This window comes from Corvus kubaryi, unplaced genomic scaffold (assembly GCF_017639235.1).
Source record: "Corvus kubaryi isolate FWS band 111438036 unplaced genomic scaffold, C.kubaryi_AGA036_p1.0 138, whole genome shotgun sequence".
Lineage (NCBI taxonomy): Eukaryota > Metazoa > Chordata > Aves > Passeriformes > Corvidae > Corvus > Corvus kubaryi.
The window spans coordinates 11,050,122-11,074,381 of record NW_024580672.1 but is presented as its reverse complement, the minus strand read 5'-3'; the positions used below and the strand labels follow the sequence as shown (position 1 = coordinate 11,074,381).

Below are 24,260 nucleotides of genomic sequence, written 5' to 3'. Positions count from 1 at the left end.
ACGATGCCCTCAGGAGCGCTCCCGCCCGGGGCGGCGGGGCGGGGCCTCGCGGGGGGCGGGGCCTGCCCCGAGCGCACCAATCAGAGAGCGGCAGCGCGGGCGGAGGGATCTGGCACGAGACCAAGGCGCCAAACAACCCTTCCTCCCTCGGACGAGGAACGGCGCTCCCGCCTTCCGTTCTCCCAGCAGCCAATCACAGTTGCGACTTGGCTTCCTGTCCCGCCCCCTGCGGAAAGAAACCAATGGGAGACGCCGCTGGTGTAGCCGCTCAGCCAATCAGCGGCCGAGTCCATTAAAAAAGGAAGAGCGGAGCCCGTTAGCTCCCGCCCGTGACCCGCGGCCTCGCGGGGTGTTCCGGCCCTTCGGAGCGTTCGAGCTGCGGCTCTGGCGATGCTGCCGGGGGCGGCCGCTCCCCCCGCTCCTCTCGGCCGCTCGGGCTCTGCCGGGACGCCCGCGCCATGACCCGACCGGTCGGCGAAGGGCTGCCGTCTCCGGGCCCGCCCTTCGCCATGTCCCGACGCCATGTTACGCCGGCGGCCGCGGGCAGAGAGGCGGCCCATGACTGCAGGTACCGGCGGGGCGCGAGAGAGGAGAGGAGCGGTCGCGGTCGTCGCCGGGCACTCGCCTAGCGGGACGCCCCGGCTGCCGGCGTGCGCCGCGCTGCCCAGGGCAGGTGGCAGGAGTCGGCTCGGCGGGGGTTACCGGGACCTCCCCGGGAGCCTGTCCGGGGTGTTCCAGCCCGGAAGGGGCCCGGCCGGGGCCTCCTCATCGGAACTGGCTCATGGTGCCGGTGTTTGTTGGCCAGGGGGTCTGGCAGCGTCCGGGAGACTGAAGGGAGTGTCCAGCTAAGTTCTGGCTGGCATCTCCAGCACATCCTTCAAAATCCCGGAGTCGTCCCCCATGTGCCGTCCCAGCTCCTGCCCTGGCGTTACCCAGCCCACCTGTAGAGCTGCGCGGCTTCAGCGGTTCGGCTCTAACCGAGAACTTCAGGTGTCGGTTCGGCTTCCAAACCTGCTCCGGCCGGGACCTGCCCCGCTAACGGTGCTGGAGGACGCTGCCCGCTGAAAGCAGTGGCAGTCTGTAACAGTGTTTTTAGACTTGGCAAACTTGTCTGCTAAGTAGAAATCCAAATTCTGCCAAAGACTTGAGGTTTTTCAGAGGCCGCCGAGTTGTTTCTTGCAGAATGAGACAAGTCATAATTTTCTAATGCTATTAGTAGTACCTTATTTTGTTCAGATCCTCTGTTTTGATAGCACTGTCATTTAAATTAAGGAAACAGGGTAAAAGTTCGCTATTTCAGTCTTACTTTTTGCCCTAGAAAGTGAAGTGAAACTGTGCAATTTCAGTTTTGTTGCAGTTCTCTAAAAGACTGAAATTTTCTGTGTGAGTTTCTGTTTTGGCTGGTTTTGTTGTGATTTTTTGTTGTTGTTGTTCTTTCTTGTGCTTTTCAAGGTGCTCTATTTTGTCAAAGATGTAGTAGCTTTTTGTAGTTTCTTCCTATGTTATGTGGAGTTGCTGTCTTGGAGCTGTTGTTAGTATTTCCAGTACAGCTTTTTAAAAGGATAGCTTTTATCCAGCCAGAGATAACCACTAATATGGCTGTAAACACTAACTACTTTTACCAAATGCTCAGGGGGCTATTTTTTAAGACAAGTGAAAGTGTTTCCTCTTTCCCTCTTCCATGCAGGCTGCATCCTTAGTTGTGAAAGGCCTGGAAGGTCAGTTAGGTTCATGTCCTGGCTGCGTAGCTTTTTTCTTTTGTCAGGTGAGATCATGTATTTATGGGTTTTGTGTTTTCTTTTGGATTTTGTGGTCTCCCTGGTGTCTCAGTCAAGCTGTGATTTCACAAAAAACGGTGTGATCGTTTTTATTTGGGATAAAAGGTCTTGCTGAATTTCTGTATAGTGCTGAAAAGTGTTAACCGGAGCTGTATAATTGTTGATGTAGATACATTAAACAACTGTGATTTTCATTTTAGCAAAAGAGTGAAACACAGTAACCTCCTACTGATGGATAGAGATTCTCCTGGGAATGGCATGTGAACAGTTATGGCCCCATTCACGTAGGAAGTCACATGTTCTCTTTGTACTTTCACATGTATGTGGAAAGCGGGTTGGAAGGCCCACTTCTTTTTCACATTCTTCCTTGTACTGTATTACATCCTTTCTTTTTTTCTTTTCCCCACCCTTTGCTCTTGTCTGAAGTTTCTAGTACACTTCCTTGTTTGAGACACGAAACAGAATCTTGGCTGGACAGTTCCTAGCCCTTGCACTCCAAAAAAGCGGAGTTACAAATGCAAAGGAGGAAATACTGGTGCGTAAGCACTTTCAAACAATTAGTCTCAGACTAATCACTCACCACCTCTCCATTCAAATAAAACTTGAGGGAGAAGGGAAGTGCCTTCATTCCCTGTTATTTTGTACAAGGCTTTGTATGATCATGGAATAGACAAATTTTGTTACAAAGCTCTTGGATTTAGAATAAAAGACAGCAAAAAGAACAATATGGGAAGGACATAAGCAGTCACTTGCAATCAGTGGCTGTGGAAACAAGGACAGTGATGGCAGAAGGCCCTGGTTTTGGTTTTGTTATAAGCTGCCCCCAAGGCCAGAGTAACTGAGGTTCTTGTTAATAGGTCCCTTAGGGCGGATTAGAGAGAAGGAACACTGAATACCTGGTGTTTATATACACACACACACAGGGCTTATTTTAGAATAATTTGGTTGCAGTGGAAATGAGGTATGTAGCCATTCTGGTTATTATCTCTAGTAATATAACAATATAAAAGTATGCAAATACCACCTAAGAAAATATATAAGGAAAAGAAGGAAAAAGAAAGGATAAGAGTTGGTTGCAGAAAGATATCATCATCATGGTTCCGGTTGATTGTTGCAATTCAGATGTCTGCTGGTCAAAATGGTGCTTGCAGTTTTGATCAGTCAGGGATGGGGGAAGTCCCCAAAACAGAGTTCATTGGGTTAATAGACGTTCAGGTGGGAATGCCCAGGTACCTCCCTTGGAGAGGGTGAGTTTAACACTGTCTGTTGCAAGGCCCTAGAAATGAGTCTGGGGGCACTTCGGTGCTCTTTGATGGTTTATGACCCCATCTTAGACTGCTGTTTCTCACATCATGTTTTCTCACATTATGCCTTGTCAGAAGGGATAAATACCTTGAGGCCAAAGTGTGAATATCCCCATGCCTCCCCCTGAGTGGGGAAGGTGTTGTTTTACACCTGAGCCAGTTGTGTAAAGGGGGACATTGGCACGATAAAAAGCATTTTCCCAGCTCTAAGAGTCTGTGCCTTGCCGGCCTTGTCCCTTATCTGGCTCAACCCCCGGCTTGTTTTGTTGTGGTCGTCCTCTGGTGGTGGGTGTACACCCTCTCTTGTCTCAGGCAGATCAGAGGTTTCACCACCACACACAAAGACTCTCTCCTTCTCCCCTTCAGCTTGGGGGGGTGCAAACTTTAGCCTCAGCAATATTGTTTGAGTCAAAGACATTTAACATTTCAGTCACTCACAGTTTGTCTTCAAGATTTAGGTGCAGAGAGGAATCTGGGTGGTAACTGAAGATGAGATGTGGCCTGCCAGCAGTGCTTCGTGTGCAGATGGGGCTTTAATGGGGAAGAAAGAAGTACAGTTGCTTAGTTAGGAAAATAGAAAGGGTTTGGAAGTATATGCAATGTGGAAAGCTGTGGGCACTGGATGATTTTGCAGCTTGAGATCGGGTGTGTCCTGAGGAATGCGAGGTGGAGAGGGCTTTGCTGTGAGCAGGTGAGGCCAGGGTGGAGTGCAGGGAGGTCTAGGGTAGAAAAACAAATCGGTCAGCAGCAAAAACAGTGAATAAACCTGCATTTTAGCCTTTGATTCTTCTGCTGAACTGAAATGTGGGGAGCCTGTGTGCTGAAAATTTTCTCTTATTTGAAAGTAGCTGAGTGATGTAAGTAGCAAGAGTTGTTAGGCTGCAAGTTTAACTTGAACTACATGGCTCTGTTGAGTAAGTCAAAGACGGATTATAGCAAAACCTGGGGCTAATAACCTGAACATTACCAGTAGTTAGATCAGGCAATATTAATGGCTTAAATATTACTTAAAAATTAATAGCTGGAGTGGACAGCCCATAAATTGTGGTACACAAGCAATAACAACCATATTACAGCATGGACCACAGAACCAAGTGAAAATCCCCCTGAAACAACCTAAGAGGGTGTGAATACAACCACAGAGCGCCACTGGGTAGCAAAACAGTGAACTGGTGAAGACTGTCAAGACCCCAGACCCTAAAATCACTATTGGTCTGGACTGCTGGGGAGTTCAGATTGTAAGGGTGTAATTGCCCAGGGATTTCTGTTTGTGGTCCCTTTTTTGAGGCACCAGCTTGAGCTACCAGGTGACTGATTTGTGCCAGTGAACCTGTCTAATGGAGTTGAGAGCCTGGTGTCAAAAATTTCTTTAACACCATTGCTGTAGCATGTGAGAAGAACACACATATTTCAGCCTATGCCAAACTGAGCTGGGACAGGTTGGAGGCAGCCGGTCTTTCACAAGTAGTTTCTTTGCTTTCTTTGGTAAACCAAAACCACAGTTTTGTGCACTCAGAGATTCTGATTACAGGTGGCTTTTCACTGAGTTACAGTATCTTCAAATATCACTGCTTGCCAGTGTCCTGATCTAAGAAGTATCAGTGCATTATAAACAGCTTTTTGTATTTCTATAGGTGCTAAAAATGCAAAAGCCGTGTGGGAAAATACAGAAGCGATGGTTACAAGCTTAAAGAAAGCTTGAAAATTAAATCCAAATTAATCAGCTTCTTCTGGCCTAAGCTTCAAAAATGGTGACTGAGTCTGTGGGGGCACAGTCATGTATGGATACTTGAATATGTTATCTTAGATTCCGGAGTGAGTAGGTTTTGCCTTGGTTTATCAGTGTTGCTCAGGCATTAACAATGTAACTTCATCTTGGAAGGTACAGAAAGACAAGAAAAGGTGGAACCAACCTCTGCTGTTCTTGCAACAACGTGAACAATTGTTCTCGCATGAATACTTTGTTTGAACTTCAAGACGCTTCCAAAACAGGCACTAAGTATAGCCTTAAAGTCATTAGCAAACTGTGTGGCAGAAGATGAAGATACCAAGCTCACGGATCCTGATGTATTTTATTGTTCAAATTGCACGTTGTTCAGCCAATCTGCCCATTTTTAGAAGTGATATTCTTCAGTGGAGAATGCCTTGGTGTTCTCATGTCCCAGTTGCTCTTGCCAGAGAAAAGACTTCTGATTTAATGCTAATAATTATCTTGTAGGTGGTTGTTGGCTGCTGTTTCTGTTGGAAGCCAGATGAGATGCTAACTTGAGTTAGCAGGTCAGAGTGATAGTCAGCATGGGGAGGCTGTTAAATCTATAATGTCACCACATAATGTACTGGTGAGGTCTCATCTAGAATACTGGATGCAGGTGAAGTCAGTCCTACTCAGGAAAACCTAGTTTAAGGTGGAAGAGTGGTTAAGATTTACTAGGATCATAAAGAAAACAGTTTGAGTGAGGAAGCTGACAGGTTGACTTCATTAGCCAAGCAGAGCAAAGGCTAGAAGGTGAAGAGGATGATGATGCTTTTTCTGATTTATCAGAAATAAGAGCTGCTGGCATTAAAGAAAATCGTAGAAATAATTTACAGTATTTTAATTATATCAACATTCACTGAATGGCCATTTAGGTATTGTTCTTTTAAAAAGATAAAGTTATGTTTTCTCTTCAGAAACCAGATGATTACAGAGTTCTTCAAACCAGTTTTAAATCAAGGTAAATATGTTTTTTTTTTTTAAGTGGAAGATATTTATATGAATTTTAATTATGTAAGTGTGCAGAATGATAGTCCAATCTCATTCCATATTGGAGCAGCAGCATAATGAATATAGCTTACCAAATATGTCAAAATGAGTGCATTTACATTTTTTCTAAAAATGTAACTGAAAATGTCAATTTCCTGTTTAAATTAATTTCTTTAAATAGTGATGCAATTACTATTTCAAGTTATGTCTCATGCTTAAGCCAGATTGTTTATAACAACTGAAGCTAAATCCTAGGTCATGTGATTCTTTGCATGGCAGTAGCAAACCTGGATGATTAAATAAATTAATTTTGGATTACATGTGAGAGAGAAAATATAAAGTAATACAGTATAATAAGATTTGTTGTTTTGGTGTCTTTTTTTTTTTTTCTTCCAATATAATTTTTGTGAATAATTGAACTTTTCTTTTCTCTCTTAGACCATGGCCATAAAGACAGAGCTGTGCTGTCCTCACCAGACAAAGGAAATGTAAAGGATGAGGGACTGGGGCTGTCAGTTTTACGCACTGAAGGTTTTGAAAGGAATATATCTTCTCCAAAGAAGGTCAGAAGAAAAAGATGTCAGACCAAACACCAAACAAGTCCTGTGGTAGGTGTCTTTTGGAAAAGGACAGTGTAAGCATTTCAGAGAATGGCAGAGTGTGCAGGGCCCTGGGTTTATTGTACCCAAAAGTTGTGATACAGAAACTCCTTGTTACCGCAGGGTCTCGGAGGTATTCCTTGGCCAAAAAGGATGAGACTGCCAAGCCAGAACAGGGAAGCAATGAGAAATGTCTGGGTGTAAGGAGAGCACCATTGTCTTATGGAAACAGTTGGGAAGAAAAAATTGGCTATGTGGATCTCACAGACTCCAGCTCAGACTCTGACAAATGAGTTTCACCACCAGAAGCTGATACTTGAAAAGCCTGGGCTGGAAATAATGGCACTGTGAGCACCACATCTCTGTGCTCAAGGCAGGTTTCCCCACTGCCCTGCCCTGCTACTGATTCTGCATTTAGGTTGTCATTGCATGCTCTCTGCAGAGAAAGGGAATGGGAGATGCAGAAATTGAAACAATCTAAGCCACATCCTGTAAAGCCATTCTAAGGAACAAATATTTTGGTTCAGGTGTCTTTAAAAGGGTTATTAAAGGTGGAAATCACTGACCCATTGTGCATATGAATTTTGTAATTCTTTAATTTTTTAAATTTTACACAGTAGGATCAGATTCTTGGTGCTGCTTTTTTCAGATGTAACAGAAGTTTGTTCTTTTGCTATTCCTTTTTAAGTTCTAGGTCATGCTTGGGTTCTTAATCATTGTACAATAAGTGAAAAATCCTGTTTTAAAAGCAGGGGAGATATTCTGGGCTAGATGCAAGCATGGAAATGCAACAGAAATTGTAAATTGAAATTGTATTTTGTAGAAAAAAGATGCTTTTATCTTAAATGCCTTATAATCTTGTGTTTTCTTACAATGTAGTTTAGAGAGCAGACTGGCAAATTTCTGCTATTTAAAAGTTGCAGTTAATAGCAGTTCAGATTTATGCATTTAAACCACAGTGTTTAGGTAGAGATGGGAGTGGTTCTATTACAAATGTAATATTTCATTACAGGCCACTTTTAATCTGAAGAAAAAATATATAATTTGGGTTCTGGATAGTTCTTTTTTTGAGATCTTTGCAGCTGTGTTTTAAATTTGTCTTGAAATGAGGTCTATTAACATATTTCTGGGGTTGTGTGGAACTAAGTCTGTGCTGGATTCAACACTGGTTTTAAAAAATATACAATTAACATTTTTTTCCTCCCTCTGTCTTTATTTTTAGGGAAATGGATGTTCTATAAGAAAAATAATGTCTTTTGGTTCAAGGGAGATTGCCTCAGGTATGAGCAGTGCTGTTAATATAGTATTAATTAAACAATCAGATTCATGACTTCATAGCTCTTTTTAATGGCTTTTTTTTCCCTTGAAATTATGTTTTCTATTTTCTTTTACTAAAACAGTAATTACTGCTGTATAGTCAATGTTATTTCTAATACATGGCAAGTTTGAAGAGTTTAAAAAGTAATTTGTGATTTTAGTGTAAAACACGTTGATTGTAACTTAATTAGAATTTGTGGTATTTCATTGTCTTAAAACCTTGATCCCAAATTATTTTTATGGGTTCTCTTGCACTTTGGATAATGCACATTTTCTGTGGTGGTTAATAAATTTTGCCTTTCAGCTTAATCCAGAAAGAATAGTCTTGTTGAACCAACCACTAAAGTTTAACTGGTATTTTTTTGTTGCTTTTCATACCTTCTAACAACATAATTTTGTTCTATGGGAGGTAGAACAGAATCTAAAAAGCTTATATAAGTAGAAGCTTGAGGTAGGTCAGTAGGAAGATAAATGGTTTTAAAAAAAAAAAAAGGGGGTCTTTGGCTGTGGAAACCCATCACACTCTTTGCTGCTCTAGTCCTAGCTGACTTAAAAACAGACATTAGTTTTTTAAATGGAAAGCTGTTACATGTTTGATTTTTAAAAGTTATTACTATTTTTATTTTATTTTTAAACATAATAATGGTTTTTTCTCTAACACTTTCTAGATGACCCATCTCAGCCAAGGCTAACACAGGTTTTAGAACATGAGACATCTCCTCCACATGCATTTAGAGCATCATCTGAGATGGCCTCTGGTGCACCAAAGAGCCCAGCTGTTCCTTCACACTTCTTCACGGTGTCCTTTGGGATACCCAAACAAAGAGACTGTCCTGGGAAAAGAAAACACACTGCCATGAGTATGGATGTGGATAGTTCAGATCAATCTGAAGTGAATGACCCTGCTTTTAGTAGATCATCTTCAAAATGCAAAAATAGAAGGTCTGACTTTGTAAAAAATATCTTTTTAAAGTCTCCGTATGATGATGTTCTGCAACTCAAGGAGCCTGCTGCTGTGTCTAGACGTGATTTGACTCCTTCAGAGGAATTCCTCAACTCAAGCAATGAAAAGGAGAAAAATAATTACTCCACTGTAGGTTTGTCATCTTCATATTCTGCACACAGTCCTGCTAAAAATAACCACATTTCTGTTGTGGATACCAAAGAGAATCAATTGCAGCTGGCTAACTCATGCTTTTTCTTGGAAAACTCCCTTCCTATTTCTCAGGAAAAAAGTACTGTGTTGCCTTCTCCCCACCACTTAACACAAACAAAAGGCATGAAATCCCCTCTCCAGGTTGCTGGCTTATCTCAGGTATGGGATGTTAAGAAAGAGCAAGATAAAAGACCAGAAAGACATGAACGGAATAAAGGATACATTGTTCAGCCCAGCAACAGTTTTTCAAATGCAAACCACAGAGTTTCTGAAAATACTGCTGATTCTAGTAGAATGGAAATCTCTGGGAAACTTGGACTGTCCCCAGAGACTGGTAAAAGTGTTCCCCCTTCATTGTCTTTGAAAGAATCTTTCATGGATAGTGGCCACGAGTCTTCACAAACCTCAGGAGAACTAGAAGTTAAAAGGAACTTTACAAACAAGTCCAAGCTGGACAGAAATTGGCAAAGCAGCTCTGAGAGTGAAGATGACATTTTGGAATCCATTCTAGATGATGATGAAGAAGAGGAGGAGGAAGAAGCATTAATGCCACTGCAAAAAATGCTCAGTTCAAGTCACAAACCACAGGCAGGAACCCTGGAAGACTCTTTTGACAGTTTTTCTCAGGACACCGTAACTCCATTACTGAAGCTTCATGTAAGTGGCTAAAAACCAAAATAGCATGTTCTTTCAAGTATTCTTTTATGGATGTTATCTGCAAGAAAAATAACATAGATTTTAGCACAGTGCAAGGCCCAGTGGGTGCTAAGTTATTACCCCATGTTTCACATTTTAGGAGAATTAAATTTTGTTTAGTAGGTACCCACCAAAACACAGACAGAGGCTTTGGTGGATGAAGACCTCTCATACTCAAAAATCCAATTGCCTCCAACCTTCCCTGTTCCATCTGGCACATACAGACAGCAACTTGTTCAGGTGTTCTAGAAAACTAATTTCTGCTATTTATCTTGGTTTTACAAACAAATAACAAGTTGCCCCAGCAACTGAGATGTCCAGGAGTCTTCTAGTACCTATTCCACTACCTTGCAGGGCACAAACTGTGGCTGTCTTGTGTCCTCTACAAAAATTGAGTAAACGTTGTAGACTCAGTCAAGTTTTTGTCTAAGTGGTGCCAGTAGAACCCCTTGCTAACAACAGGATGTGTGTGACTGATTGGTAATGGCTGCTTTACATTAATTTTAGTCAAAAATCTATTCTGCACCAACACTCAGCCACCTCTTGCTGATTCGCATTACGCCCATTAAAGCTACAGCAGAGTATAATGAGATAGCAGATAATCAGCTTTGTTGTGTTGTATTTTTATATGATTTTCTCCCTTATTCATAATGCATGATAATTCAGAAACTGCAAAACTGGTTACTTGGCTTAAGGGTCCTGTGCTGCTGTACAGTTACAATGTAGTTGGAGAGGGGATGTGCTTGTTCTGTGCTTGTCCTGGGAATGGCTGAAAGATGGTTTGTGCAGCCAGATTGGTTTAGCTGTGTGCCTTCTGGTGGTTTTTACGAGTTCTGTTTTTTGCTTTCCCCCCCCTAAAGTTAGGAGGTTATGTTTAGAAGATGTGTGCAGTCTAATGTTTTTGTTTTCCTAGTCAGGTAAGATTTTTATGAGCTGAAGTTAACTGGAGGAAATTGATGTAGACATTCAGAGATCTGTGTGCTAGCCTCCAGTCATATATCCTTGACACAGTCTGTGATTGTCAGAGATCTGTGTATGAGTAAGTGTGGTGTTTTCTTTGAGGTTGTATTTAATGGGAATTGGAAGTATTTTAGGATTTCAAAAAGCTGAATGAATTCTGATCACAAGGGATAGCTGATGTGTTTGAATCCCTGTGTACAGGATATTATGGTGATGAATTGGTCTGTGTTTTTAAAAATTAGCTCATTTGCTCAATAAGAGGTTGTCAAATAGGTAGTGATTTTGAAGTTTTATTGTAAAATAATGTTTTAATAGGGAAGGTCCTGCAGTAGGTCTTAGTGTGGCATTCCTGACAGCTGGTACAGGTTGGAAATGGCTGTATTTCAACAAAGAGATTTTGTACTGAGCCTGGCTGGGTTGGAATTAGTCTTCTTCATAACAGCTGTATGGTGCCATGTGTTTTAGACAAAACCAGTGTTGATAATAGACCAGTCTTCTACCTGTTGTGGAGCAGTACTTGCACAGCCTCAAGGCTTTCTCCCCGTGCTGCCTCCATAGAGCAGACAAAAAGCTGGGAGGGAACAGAGCCTGGAGAGCCTGGACCCCAGATGACCAAAGGGATATATTCCATGCCACATAATGGCATGCTCAGCAATCAGAAGTAAGTGGGGGGAGTTGGTCTGGCATGTAGCCATTGCTCAGAGTAGCTGGGCATTCTTCTGCTTGTGAGAGGTGCTGAGTGACTGCCTTTGAATCACTTTTTCTTTTCTCGCTTATCCCTTTTCCCTTATTAAACTGTTGTTATCTTGACCCATGAATTCTCTTACCTTTGCTTTTCTTGCTTTTCTTTTTACTGCCCTGCACCACTGGCTGGGGAAATGACCAAGCTGTGTGGTGCTTAGCTGCTGGCTGGAGTCAGCCCATCACTAATTCCTAGAGTGGAAAACAAACACAGAATACCTGTGTAAATTCTCTCTTCTACCTCCCCCTCTCCTCATGTTTTTCAGTCTCTGATAGGGTTTATTTGTTGACTGAATTACTATCTCTATGGGCAGATGCTGAGCAGTCATAATTATTTAATCTGTTATCATTCTGTAATCAAGAGTGTTACAGATCAGACTTGTGCGGTTTCATATGCATTTCACAATTTCAGCCAACATGAATACCTAATTAATAGTTAAGCCTGATAAACACATGCTGCCTAGATCAAATGCTTGTGGGATATGTGTGTGACTGCAACATTTGGCCTGGCCTGTTCAAGGTATAATTATTGGTCAAGTAAGACAAAACAGTTAAGAACTGTCCCAGCATTTCCATGACCATGGTTTTTGCATATACTGACCTTCTTCCCTTGCAAGAAGGGCCATATGTGCACACTGGAATAAAGTTTTTGATTCCTCGGTTGTTCAACAGTTACTTGACACATATTAACCAAATATAAAATAAGCTAAGAAGTCTTCAGCTTTCCTACAAAATTTCCCACACAAAGACATGCTGCTTGTTACATTTAAAAGGTAGCTGAATACCAGGGTGGTGTCAGAAGGGCTGTGCTTGTCCAAAGAATGGAATCATGGCCATAAAAGATTTGAAATCTGTTGTCTGCTACAAGCTGAATAAAAGACTGGCTAGTGAAAAACAAACTACTAGCAAAATTTGTTAAAACTGTGCGTTTTGTTTGTGGTTTTTTAAAATTCTGTTTATTAGCTCCTTAATTTGGTTTTGTATTGGGATTTTGATTGGAAGCTTTGTTTTGTTTGATGAAGTTAGAGGCGATTTAGCAAACACTGGAATTTCGCTCTCTAGGGACTCTGGAAGTAAAAAAAGGCACTGAATAATTTTTGGGGTTTCTTGTCTCATGCAGAAAAATGGGGATTCCCGGGGTCTCAGTGGATGATAATAATAGTAAAGCTGTGAGGTGAAAAGCTTCTGATGGTAATGCTCTTTGTGAAGGTTAGATGAAGGTCAGGCCCAGACATGCAGAGACTCGCTTCACTGCTCAGATCCGTTGTTTCACAGTTATTGCTAAATTAGTCATTGAGAGAGATTTGACCATTATGTAAAATTGTCAAGGGACAGAGAAACCTAAACTGTTAATCATCCTGTTTTGCAGGGTCTCCTTTAGGTTTATATCTGCATTTAAAATATCATTAAAATTGGAAGAGGTTTCTATTTTGATTGTTTATTGCCTAATAATGAATTGATGCCTTATGGTGTTTTTTCAATGTCTTACTATTTCATTTACAGCTTTCTAAGGCTCCTATTATAAGCAAGGTGTCATATGTGAACAGCTTAGATCATCTCTTGAAGGAGAAAGAAGAATCTAGAAGGTTTGTTTCTTAAAGCTGGTTTGAAATATGTGAGATGGTTCTGTAGAAGCTTAGATTTGCCTCGTCTCCCCAGAACTGATGGAGTTTGATTAGGCAAGCTAAGCTTTGCCTGCTGATGCCACCAACATACAACTGAACTGACAGGACCTACATGTGTTGCATAAACAGTAAAAGCTGAATGACAGGCTCCTTCCAAGCAACAAGGAGTGATTTGTGATACATCTGTTTACCCCTGAAGAGCCAGGCTAAATTTATTGATGCCTTCGTTTTAGGTCACTGAGCCAGCTAGCAGCTGCTGCTCAGGCATGAAATAGAAATATTTATGTAGACTGACTGTACTAGTTTCTTCAAAGGCATTTGTAGCTCAGTTTTGGTTCCCAAAGTTGTGCAGACTGTTGGTGTCTGAGTAGTTACACAGGTCAGTGAACAGAGCTAATGAGTATTCTTACAAGAGATCATTCGGGTAAGAAGTGAAATGTGGTTTATGTGTTAATGGCAAATGGTGGTGATGGGTATATGTGTTTAGCTGTTTTATGTGATTAACTGTTTTGATTAAAGAATCTGACCCTGGTAACTATGGGCTGACTGCCCATGGAATAGCAGATACTCCTGCAACTAATACTGTTTAACAAATAAAATACTTGTTTGGTGCTTAGAAAAAAATAAACATTCAGCCACAAGATTGAAAGTTTTGTGCAATTACAAAAACTTTGTCAGAAGTTGGTTGAGTGTATTTGTGTCTGACAAACCAGTAATTGATTGTGCTGTTGGAAATTCATTAAGTTTGGGAAACATTCACTTTGTATCTTGGAATAGCAGGATGCTTGGGTTTTACACAGAGGCAACATCTTGCATGCTTTTGCCTTGTGTAACTGGCTTCTGACTCAAGGGCTCACATTCAGAGCTTGGATTTTGTTGATTTTGTTGTAAATATTAAATGGTGATGATATGCTCTGCTGCTGCTGTTATTTCAGGTTAGAGGAAATGGAGAAATGGTTACAGGAAGACATAGAAAGAGAGGACAATGCTTCAGATGGAGAAAATGAGGACAATGCCAGTGGAGATGATCTCTCAGAAGAACACAGGTCCTTGCAACTCCAAAACCAATTAAATCTTGTTCTTTGCTTTTCTAGCCTTTTTTCCCCCCCCATCCTCTCTCTGTTTCCAACAATTGTTAATATGTTTAATGAGATCCATTTTAAAATCTTTTGGGGTTGGGTGGATTTCCTTGGGTGAGACTATATTCTAACAATTCAGCTTTCATATGAAACTGATGTGTTCACTACCTGCAAATAACTGTCTCAACTGGCAAATAGCTTCTCAGTGTTTGAACTGATAAAAGCAATCTTGAATTTTACAGGGCGTTTATAAAGAGATTTTCAGTAGTAACTTATGTCATACCTGACAACCACCCTGGAGAAGAAATATTTGATTTATCAGCATCTGGGAAAATCTTCACTCAACATAACCTTGACCTGAGGAATTTTCACCTCATCCCTCAAAATCCTATAGAAAATCTGCTTCTTAAGTAAGAATATCCTCTTTACTTTATTGTGTTTACTTGTACAATTTTCTTTTTCATTTTAGCGGTTTTAAGGTACTGTTTTATCTTTGCATCCAAATGAGCTCTGCCTTAGTAAATAGGCAAGACTGACTGCCTTTCCCTGGAATTTTCCTTTCTGGGTTAGCTTTATAGAACAGTAAATTGTAACTTGAAGCTTCCTTCTTTCCTCCTCTGGAGTTGTTGAAAAATCTCTTAAATGAGACATGAGGAAAAACAGCTGTTCTGGCCTCTTCCATATTTCTCCCACACTGGGCTATCGTTGATTGCCTTACCAGTTTGTGGAAGACAAATGCAGAAGTGACACGTTACAATGAACACAAGTTTAACTAACCCCAGACTAAAAGACCTTTGTGGTTACCTATTTGTGACCTTCTAGTGTTACATTATGTCTGCTTTGAAAGACTTTTGGTGCTTCTGTCCTGGATGGGCCTGGGACTTGAGGCCTCATCTAATGAGGGTTGCAGAGGGTCAGGATCTCTGACATCAGCTCAGTCACTGAGCCACCAGTGTGTCTGTGTGTACATAAACAACTGCTCAGGCATTTCTGCTCTATATTTATGAAGCTGTTGGACTACAAATAGCTGGACAAATTCTTGCCTAATGCCACAAGTGTAAATCCTGAAAATTTCTGGTTATTTCATTTGCTATTTTGGTACCAGAGGAACTGAGAGAATTCAGTTACTCTTAAAGGATTTTTTGTACATGTGTATGTGCAATTGTGGGTGTGAAGAGGAGGAGAGTGACTTTTCATCTCTTGAGGAAGTGGTGTTTGTGATACACTCCTTTGGCTTCAGGCCTTTCTATTAATATGTTTTGAAGATCACAAGGATATGAGCTTCAAAAGCATCTTGTAAATCAGTGACTGGAGGAATGAGAATTAAACTAGTCATCCCTTGCAGAAGGCAATTATGATTTAATTGCTTATGCATTCTGCCCTGTTGGCACAGCTGGCACGTATTGGCTGCCCAGTTGGCACATGGAGGTCTTACCAGTCAGGCAGGTAGAGGGTATATGTAGGAGTTAGGACACAGATCTCTTGACAGATTTACCTGATTTAGTAGATAGAATAGAGGAGACTAAAGAAGGATATGTGGGAAACTGGATATTTTTAATTCAGCTGCTTATGACATCCCTAATTTTCTAAAGAAGAGTCACAGAATATCCTGAGTTAGGAGGGACCCACAAGGATCATCAGGTCCAACTCTTAAGTGAATGTTCCATATGGAATTTGAGCCCATGATGTTGGTGTTATCAGCACCCTGCTCTGACCAGCTGAGTACATCCCTGTGACTAAAGCTACAATAATTCGGTAATAGCAATGGCACGCTTTCCGTTCTTCCAACAGCTGCTGTTTGCACCCCACAAATTTGCACAGTGCAATTAGCCTGTTGGATTTTAATTGTTAGCTTGCTTCCAGATCCTTTATTTAAAAGGGTATTTTAAAATTTTTGAAAACAATGTTTTTTCTCTCTTGTTCTGAAAGTGTTGGTAAAGGTCATTGGACAGTTAAAAATCTTATTTAATAGTCTCATTGAGCATAGCAGCCTGTCTGTGTAGTCAGGCATAGTGGTTCATAGTACAATAGTATAAATCAATGTTTGTTTGAAACTATTCCCTAATAATATAGATGTTTCCAGACTGTATAGTATGGCTTTCTAGAGAGAAAGATAGTTGTTCTACATGACATTTGTAAATTTGATTGCTATTAAAAAATCAAGGTTTGATTACTATGGTATCTTATATAAGTAATAGCAGGAGAATAACATCTGTTTTGCATAATCAGATCTTTCTTTGCTGTTGATGATGATCTGAGGGGTGAGAAAGTTCTTATGTTTTTGTGAAAGTGATGATTAAACCACTAACTGATTTTTATCCTCTTTCCTTGCCCCCATTTTTCTCTTACAGTTCTGGTGTAACGCAGCAGCTTTCTTTAGCTGTTAATGGTTTTCTAAATTCTGCTTACAGTTGCATATTGTGTCCCATACCAATTCTAAAGTGGCTTTTCCAGGTGAGTCTGTGCTATTCATGCAGTTATAATAACTCTCTGTGTGTTTAATATTTTTCCTGGAAGCCAGTTGAAGAAGTTTGTGATCTGTTCCATTAACAACTTCTAAATGAGATATTATTTTTTTCCCATGGGTTCTGATTTGTTCTTCAGTCTGAAATACTTTGATGGTCACTAAGGGTAAAACAAGAGAGCCTTTTCTGTACCCTCTGAGTGAATGCAAAGCTCCATGTTCATAAATGCTACTGCATTGAAAAAGGACACAGTAGGTGAGGAGAGATACTGTGGGCCAAATTATGAGCAAATGCTAATCTTATTTCCTTCCACCCTTAGAGAAACAATACATGCTGCAGTATGCAAAAGTACCATTTTCTACATATATCATCTTCTAAATCATCAGTGATACCAGCATTATCAGAATTTTCATTTGGAAAAGGTACCTTATCGCTCAGGAAGAAGCCTGGAGTCATTTTCAAAGGAAGTGTGGTTACTCTCTCCTTTCAAGATGTGTGTGTCAGTGTTTGAATCCCCAGGAATTAACACAGTGCTGTTACTCAGAAAATGCCCCCCTCCAGTTATTATTTGCCACGTTCTTAACTGCACCTGAAACAAAAAAGAAATCTGGACCGCCTGGGAAATTGCAGCTTCAGTCTGTTGGCTGCCTTTTGACATTTGCCAAAACCAAAATGTTTTGCTCTTCCATGTCCTTCCCTCCAGCCAGTAAAAAATTGCTTTCCCCCTCTCCATGAGCTCTGGTGTTCCTCTAATAAGGAAGAAGTGTGAGCCAATTCAGATCACTTAGAGAGCAGGAAATTGTCCAGCACCTGGGGGAGAAAAAGAAGTTTTTGTTGAGCCAGTGGAGTGCTCCAAGAAACCTGAACTGTACTTCATAGTCATGTTTTTATAGTTATGTGGAAAAACTAAGTATTCATTGTTTGGGTTTAGTATTGCATATGCCCAACTTGCATGTGACTGGAAAAAGGTGTAGTTAACTCTGTTGCCTCCACTCCTGCTTAGGGAGCTCATTTTGACCACAGATGCAAATGGGTTCCAAAGGGGTACGTGATACTTTCTGTTCTCTTAACCCTCAGAACCTTCTTATAAATCAACATGAGGTTACAGCATTCTGATACTGTAAATAATTGATTTTAAAATATTCATATAATCTTTGCACTGTTTGAAATAATCAGTATACACAGTGTTGGTGTATCTTGCTTTAGGGGCTTTGGGGTTAGGTTTTTTTGTTTGTTTGTTTTTTAATCTGTTACTCATTTTAGTCTGCTGAGAAGTTTGGTGTTGTTTTTGTTCTGGTTTGATGTGGGCTTTTTTCCTAATTAAAAGAAAACTGATGCCATCATGCAGCTTGGTTTTTGATGTGTAGCTTCTTCTTTCTTCACAGATGATGTCTATTCATCCTGACTATTGTGTTTCCACCCAGATCTTAGACAAATTGATGGAGATAACACTAAAAAACTGTAAGTATTTGAGAGATGGAAAACTGACCACCTGAATGAAAGCACTTCTCCTTTCTTCAGTTTATAAAAGTCTTAGTGAGGAAGTAAAAGGTACTAGTTCTGTGGGGTGATTTTGGATTAATTTAGGCTCTTTTCTTACTACTGTAACGCAGAAATGCTGGGCGTTGGTCTTCACTGAGTGTGTGCCAGCTGTACCACAGTACGTGGTCCTGGCACGTACCTCCAGAGCAGTGCCTCCAGTACGGAGCCTTTTAAACTCACTTCTGGTATTTCACAAATAGAGTTGACCTGAAGAGAAGCCCAGTCTGCTCAAAAGCTTGCCCTCCTTTCCATCTTTTACTTTGGATGATGCAGACATTTGTAGCTTAAGGACTACAAGACGTTTTTCACATTGTCATACCCAGTATGTAGCACTTCGTGATTTACTTTCCAGATAAATGACAAAAGTGAAGTGAATCATACACCTGCACAGAAACACTTTGAAGGATCTGCTTCAGCCCACAGTGCTGCTAATATCTTCTGTGTTTTGTCTTCTTCCTTTGTCTGTACTCAAATATTTCTCTACTACAAGTTCCTTTGTATGTTCCCCATGTCTTCATTCAGATCCATGAAAAGTGACATTCATTTAAGGCTACCAGTTAACATTGTTAAAGTAATATGGTTCTCTTGAAGTATTTGCTCAGGCCTGTCCAAATTGTACCCCATATTTTAATTCTTGTTTGAAGTCAGTGCTGATATAAGAGGGAATGTAACCTCCTTTATTTTGTGCCTTGCTGGCATTAGGCTTGATTTTGAATGAACAGTTCAAGATAATGAATGAACATTCAAACAATTAAGGCTGGGAGTTCCTTGTTTACCACTTCTATTCCAGAAACCTTGCCTGTTTTCAAATCTTGCTTAGCTTTACTTCCAGTCCCACTCTGATAACACCCTCTTACCTTTACCTACACAGGCAGTAATTTATGGGTTCTCTTAGATGAAAATATTGCCTTGTTGCTTGTTATGCTGTTTGTGATGAAAGAGAGCTGTGCTGGAAAATGGGTGGAACTTAAAAGTAATGGACCTGTTATGTAGGCAAGATGTTTCCCTAGTGTAAAATACTGTGTTAGACTTTTTTTTCCTCCCTCCTTGTTCTGAAAGTAATCTTATTGTTCAATGTACTGACTCCTCTGAGATGAGAGCTGGTAGAATTGATGCAAATGGCTGAGCTTGTTTCCCTTAAAAGGAACTAATGCTAAGAACTAAATTTAAACTAATCCATTCCATGTCTTTTATTTGTAGCTTCCCTCAGTGATGAACAGTTTAAACCATGGATTCCTTCAATAGCTGATATATCAGCTGTTTTTGTCAATATGGGTATTGGGTTCAGATCTCTCTTTCCATTGGAACATCTTCAACCCACCTTTAATGAGCATGATATTTTGTAAGTGTTTTCCTTTTGATATTTATTGCCTAGATCCTGTGAAAGCAAGTCTTGCGCTTAGAATGTAGAATCAGAAGGTTCTTCTTTCCCTTCCCATACTTTTAAAGTTCTTGGCTCAGGTCTTAGTAAGAATAAATAACCCTGGAATTCAAACAATGCCTTCTAGGTAAGGATTCAGCAAACCAGAGCATTTTCCTTTGTCCTGCATCTTCTTAATAAAGGTTTGCAGGAATATTGGCTAAATAGCTGGGCAAAATAATTGGCTACAAATTGAGTTAGATATAAGTGTTAGATGCTGTGTAACTGAGGGTTATTTTGATTTGAAGGCATTTTGAAACATGCAGGGTTTTTTTGGTTTTTTTCTTCAGTTTGGTATCAATAAACCTTTGTGGGCTTTTAAATCGTTCATTTTTTGCTCAGATTGTGTTTCTTCTATTAGAAGTCAGGTGCAAGAAACAGTGAATCAACAGCAGCCAAGAGAAGACATAGCCTCTGCCAGTCCAGCTTTCCCCAGTCTACTTGAAAACAATTTAATTAATGTGATTAAGGTGAGAAAACTCCAAGGTTTTTGTGGGTTGGGTTTCTTTTTTTGTGTTTGTGTTTTCTTTTGAGAGGGAAGATGGGGTTTGCAGTCTAGTTCTGAGCCTGTGTTTGAGTAGATGCTATCCTGAGGCTTCAGCTTCACACTCAGCAGAGTTTATTGCAGGCATTTTGCTAATTTCAGTTTCTTGACTTCCATTGGCTTCACTCACAACTGCAGAGTTTTGCTGCCTCCCTTTTCCAGCTGTGGCACTTTATAGAACATCTTGGCTCCTTCACATAGAAGAAACTATCCACTGATTTAAGTTTTCAGTATTACTGGAGTATTTAGAAAATCTTTTGGCCTTTCCTTCAATTAAAGGAGGATTATCTGTGTAGTAGAAAAAGATCTTTCCTGCTCCTGTAGTGTCTGGGGAATATTGTCATTGCTCAAAAAAAAAAAAAAAAGAGTCTCCAGCAGGTATTAAAAAAAAAATGGTGCTGTTACTGGGAGATGGGGACATGTTAGTACACAAGTGTTGCCAAAACAGCATGTCATTTGAGGTATATTTTAATGTGAACGTGGAAAACTTAAGTTCTCATCATGCTTCAAAATAAGCTAAAATAATTCTGGGTTTTAATGCTTTGTATTTCTTTTAAAGTTTCTAGGTTTTTGTATGTCAGTAATTCAAGATGGATATACTGATCGAGAAATGTGGCTGCTGCTTATATTGCTATTTAAAATAAGTTTGGAGAAACAGTTAAAACAAGTTCCTCTGATAGATTTTCAGTGCCTTTTCGTAAAGCTTCTGATGAATATAAAAGACTGGGAGGCAAAGGTAACTTCATAAATTTATTGCACTAGTTTTGTGAAACTGCAACTTCTGTTTTGAAGTTTTCTTTTTTTATTTTTCTTTTTTGACATGTCAGAAAAGTACTGGCTGAAAATGTAATACAGAATTTTCAATAATAGTAGGTATAATAATATGAAAAATTCAAAGCTTTGTGTTTGTGTGAGATTTAGGAAGTGGGTGGGTATACTGAGAGGGTTTTTGTTGCGTAACATTAAGTTGCCTGTCCTCTTCTAAAAGAGTTTGTTTATCTTAAGATTGTGTGCTGAAATAGCTGTATGTTTAAAATGGTAGTTTGAAGGAAGAAATTATTGCACTATGCTGGTAAGATGTCATTAAAAACATTCTGATCTCAACTACCCTAGTTTAAATAGTATTTAGCAGACTCACCTTCAGGTGCAATAAAGAAACTTCTTTATGTACCTCATCTCCTGTTAGATCAGTTCCTTTTATCACTTATGTTGCCTGTGTTTCTGGGGAGTAGGTATGTGCTCCTTTGCAAATAAAGCAAACAGCCATTCTCCAGTTTCAGGATGTTTTGTTGTTCTTTTAAAGATGCCTGAGCTGTGCCTGGCAGTGAGTGAACTCTCCAGTAATCACCACAACCTCCTGTGGCTTGTTCAGCTCGTGCCCAGCTGGATCGAGCGTGGAAGGTAACGACACTGTAGCATCAGAAATATGTGGGGTCATTAACAGCTGGTTTATTTGTATAGGCCCAAAGTCTAAAAAATGCAGTATTTGTTACATGGCACCTAAAAAAAAGGCATTTGTGTTTTCTCATATGTTACAGATGTATGTGCAATTCTTGGTGTGCATGTGTAGCTTCCTGATTGCCTCTGCTGAGAAAAAGCGTTGTTAAATCTTTTATGGAGTTTCTGGGCTATGGATTCTTGGTACCCTGTAGCAAAGAAAGGCTTAGCTTCAGGTTCTGACATCCATCGCTCTAATTCTTGTCTGAATGACCAAAATTTAAGTTTTCTTTGGGTGATTCATGTCTGTTTCTAAGCATCATTCTGAGTTCTGTATCTTTGAAATGAATAAATTACAATGTAACTGAGCAAGGAGAATTAGCTGGGTCATTAACTTCAGGCTTGGAGACGAGTATATAGCATTGTTTACTTGTGCAGAAGCTGAGCTGCAATGAGATTAAGGGTACTTCTGTTTTACTAGCCTACTTACTGGTTTATATAGCACCTATATTCAGAAAATCCTGTTTAATAGTTGCATGCCAGTTTATGTCTAGGGAAGCCATGCATAGCCTCACATACTTTGTAGAAACTGTGGATTTGAGAAATTCTATGGGACATAATTTTTTAAAATTGTTTTTCAGGGAAGTAAGAAGACGTCTTAGCCTAGTGATAATTGCAAAACTTCTTTATAAAAAGCATGTAGAAATACCTGATGACAGTGACAAGCAGGTACTGCTTACGCGTGTTTTCTTTGTGTAATTTGGAAGTTTAGAAAACATACATATTGTATGTTTTGTGTTTTATGTTTTAATATTGTAAGCCTATTTTCAAGAACCTTGCAAAATGACCAATCAATAATTTTCTGTTTAGATTAGTATTAAAAGTGTATTTGCCCTTGTGTGTAATCTGCATGTTCTGCAGCTTCTAAGTGCTTGTTTATGTGTCTAAATGTTAATTTTAGTCATTGGAAAGAGGTCTACACTTCTTTGTCTTCCTTTTGTATTCATGTGGAGACAACCTTTTCATAGGTTTGATCTTTTATTGAGGCAGTGTATGAACACTGAAGTCTGTGAATAATCAAAAATTACTCAAAGCATGAAAACCTCCTTGTTAATTAAAAATCCTTTTTCTGTCCTTGTCTTAATAGACAACTAATATTGTAGTGACACTCAGTTTCCAATTTGCTGTTGTCAGTAAATCAGTCCAATTTGTTAATGCTTGTATCTGTAGATGTTTCTTCTGCATCACTTTCTGGTGTGTATGAAACCTTCTTATCTACTGAAGAAGATGAGAGAGATGAGAGAGGGACTGAAGGAGCAGAAAGATGATGAAAACCACCCTCATGCAGAACTAGAACACAAGGTATATAGCCAATAGTACCTTTCTGCTTTTGTTTTTTTATGCATCTTTTATATATTTTATATATTTATATATTTTATGCAACTTGGGGAATGTTTCTTTTACTCTTTAACTGTGGACACTTCTGGATGTGGAATTGTAAATCCACTGTTTTGTTACTGTTCATCTTTAAAATATTATTATTTTTGGTTATAGTCATGGAGGAAGGAAAGAAATAGCCTGTGGGGGAGGAACTTGTATTGGGCTGTTTTGTAAACAGGGAAATGGTCAGATTTTCTGAGTCATGAGGATGTCTTGAGTCCTAACTTCTGTAATCAGAGGACAATCTTCCCTCCCTTGTGATGTAAACAGTGAAGTGTTTGGTGCTGAGCCAAACCTTCACCTGCAGGCTTCAGTAAAAGATTTATGAATCTTTTGTTAATCTCTTCTCTCAAACAAGTGTTACAAAGGTTTAGTATTCCAAAATTGAATATTGGTTTGGTTATTTGAGTGGTTATCATGGAATCTCTCAGCAAGTGTTTTGATCTGGAGGTAGATGATGGGAAAATAAAGCCAACTGCTGAATTTAGTTTTCAGTTATTAAAACCACAGAAAACTTTATGGGCTACTTAGGTTACTTAAAACAATGTAATAGTGTTTTAAAATGTTTCTAATGTGTGACTATACTGTTTCAAATTATTTAGGCAGATAAGTTGATAAACTTGTCCATTGGTGTGGCTGTTGGAGGATTCATTCCAGAAAGCAGAGATGGTGCTGTTTCTAGATGTGAAGAGTTATAATGGTGCTTTGACTGCTAAAGCTTTTGATTTCTCTCCAGGTATACTACCTAATCTATGTCCTCCTTCATCTAGTCAGTGAAGCCAGTTTTCTTGATGTTGTAAATTCCAGTCAAAGGGTAAGTAACTTTAGTGGCTAGACCTTTAGATTTTAAAGTATTGTTTATCATGCACATTCAGGCTGTTTTGGTAAGAGCTATCATGTGATAGAAGATCACCAGTGCATAATAGCACTGGGGGAAACTTTTCTTCTGGGGCAGGGTAAATGCAGAAGAGCTTCCCTGTTTACTTCCTGTGTTTACTGCAGAGAAAAACCTCTTCTGTTTTTCTGTAAATGGAGCTGCCTTCAAACATTAAGCTGTGGATGAGCTTGCATTTGCTGTGTTAATCTTTCTCAGAAAGTATCTGGAGATAAACACAATGCAGAAATTCTTAGTCAAATGATCCTATCAACTTTGGAAGTAGGATTGAGATTTTTCAGTCTAGGAGAAAACCACTTTAAAAACATCCAGTAAAATATTTTCAAGCACATTACAGTTTCCAGTGCTGGATTGCAGGAAGTGAAAGCAAGGACTGTAACTCCTCTCTGTAGTGGTAGCTCCTTTGTGCCATTTGATGTGAACATCTTATAAGTAATACTTTCTGCTTAGCCTTGCAGTATTCCTGTTCAGATTTCTGTGATCATTTGCTGGGAGTTGCTGCTGCAAGGTGTTTGTGTA

General features: G+C 39.8%; 1 protein-coding gene across 2 annotated transcripts in view; it reads left to right on the top strand.

The window, feature by feature from the left end:
* The first annotated feature begins 301 nt into the window (after positions 1–301).
* Positions 302–24,260, top strand: part of SLF2 (SMC5-SMC6 complex localization factor 2) — a 29,800-nt gene continuing 5,841 nt past the window's right edge. The window contains exons 1-17 of one of the 2 annotated variants that reach the window (XM_042019205.1): positions 302–568; positions 5,753–5,796; positions 6,264–6,433; positions 7,647–7,704; positions 8,410–9,554; positions 12,798–12,880; positions 13,855–13,965; positions 14,241–14,408; positions 16,350–16,452; positions 17,849–17,924; positions 19,206–19,347; positions 19,787–19,895; positions 20,529–20,705; positions 21,273–21,370; positions 22,048–22,135; positions 22,637–22,768; positions 23,583–23,660. In XM_042019205.1, the coding sequence (XP_041875139.1) occupies positions 459–568; positions 5,753–5,796; positions 6,264–6,433; positions 7,647–7,704; positions 8,410–9,554; positions 12,798–12,880; positions 13,855–13,965; positions 14,241–14,408; positions 16,350–16,452; positions 17,849–17,924; positions 19,206–19,347; positions 19,787–19,895; positions 20,529–20,705; positions 21,273–21,370; positions 22,048–22,135; positions 22,637–22,768; positions 23,583–23,660 (2,892 nt within the window). In that variant the 5' untranslated portion in view covers positions 302–458. The remainder of the gene's footprint in view (positions 569–5,752; positions 5,797–6,263; positions 6,434–7,646; positions 7,705–8,409; positions 9,555–12,797; positions 12,881–13,854; positions 13,966–14,240; positions 14,409–16,349; positions 16,453–17,848; positions 17,925–19,205; positions 19,348–19,786; positions 19,896–20,528; positions 20,706–21,272; positions 21,371–22,047; positions 22,136–22,636; positions 22,769–23,582; positions 23,661–24,260) is intronic. The other variant, XM_042019206.1, reaches the window with a different exon arrangement.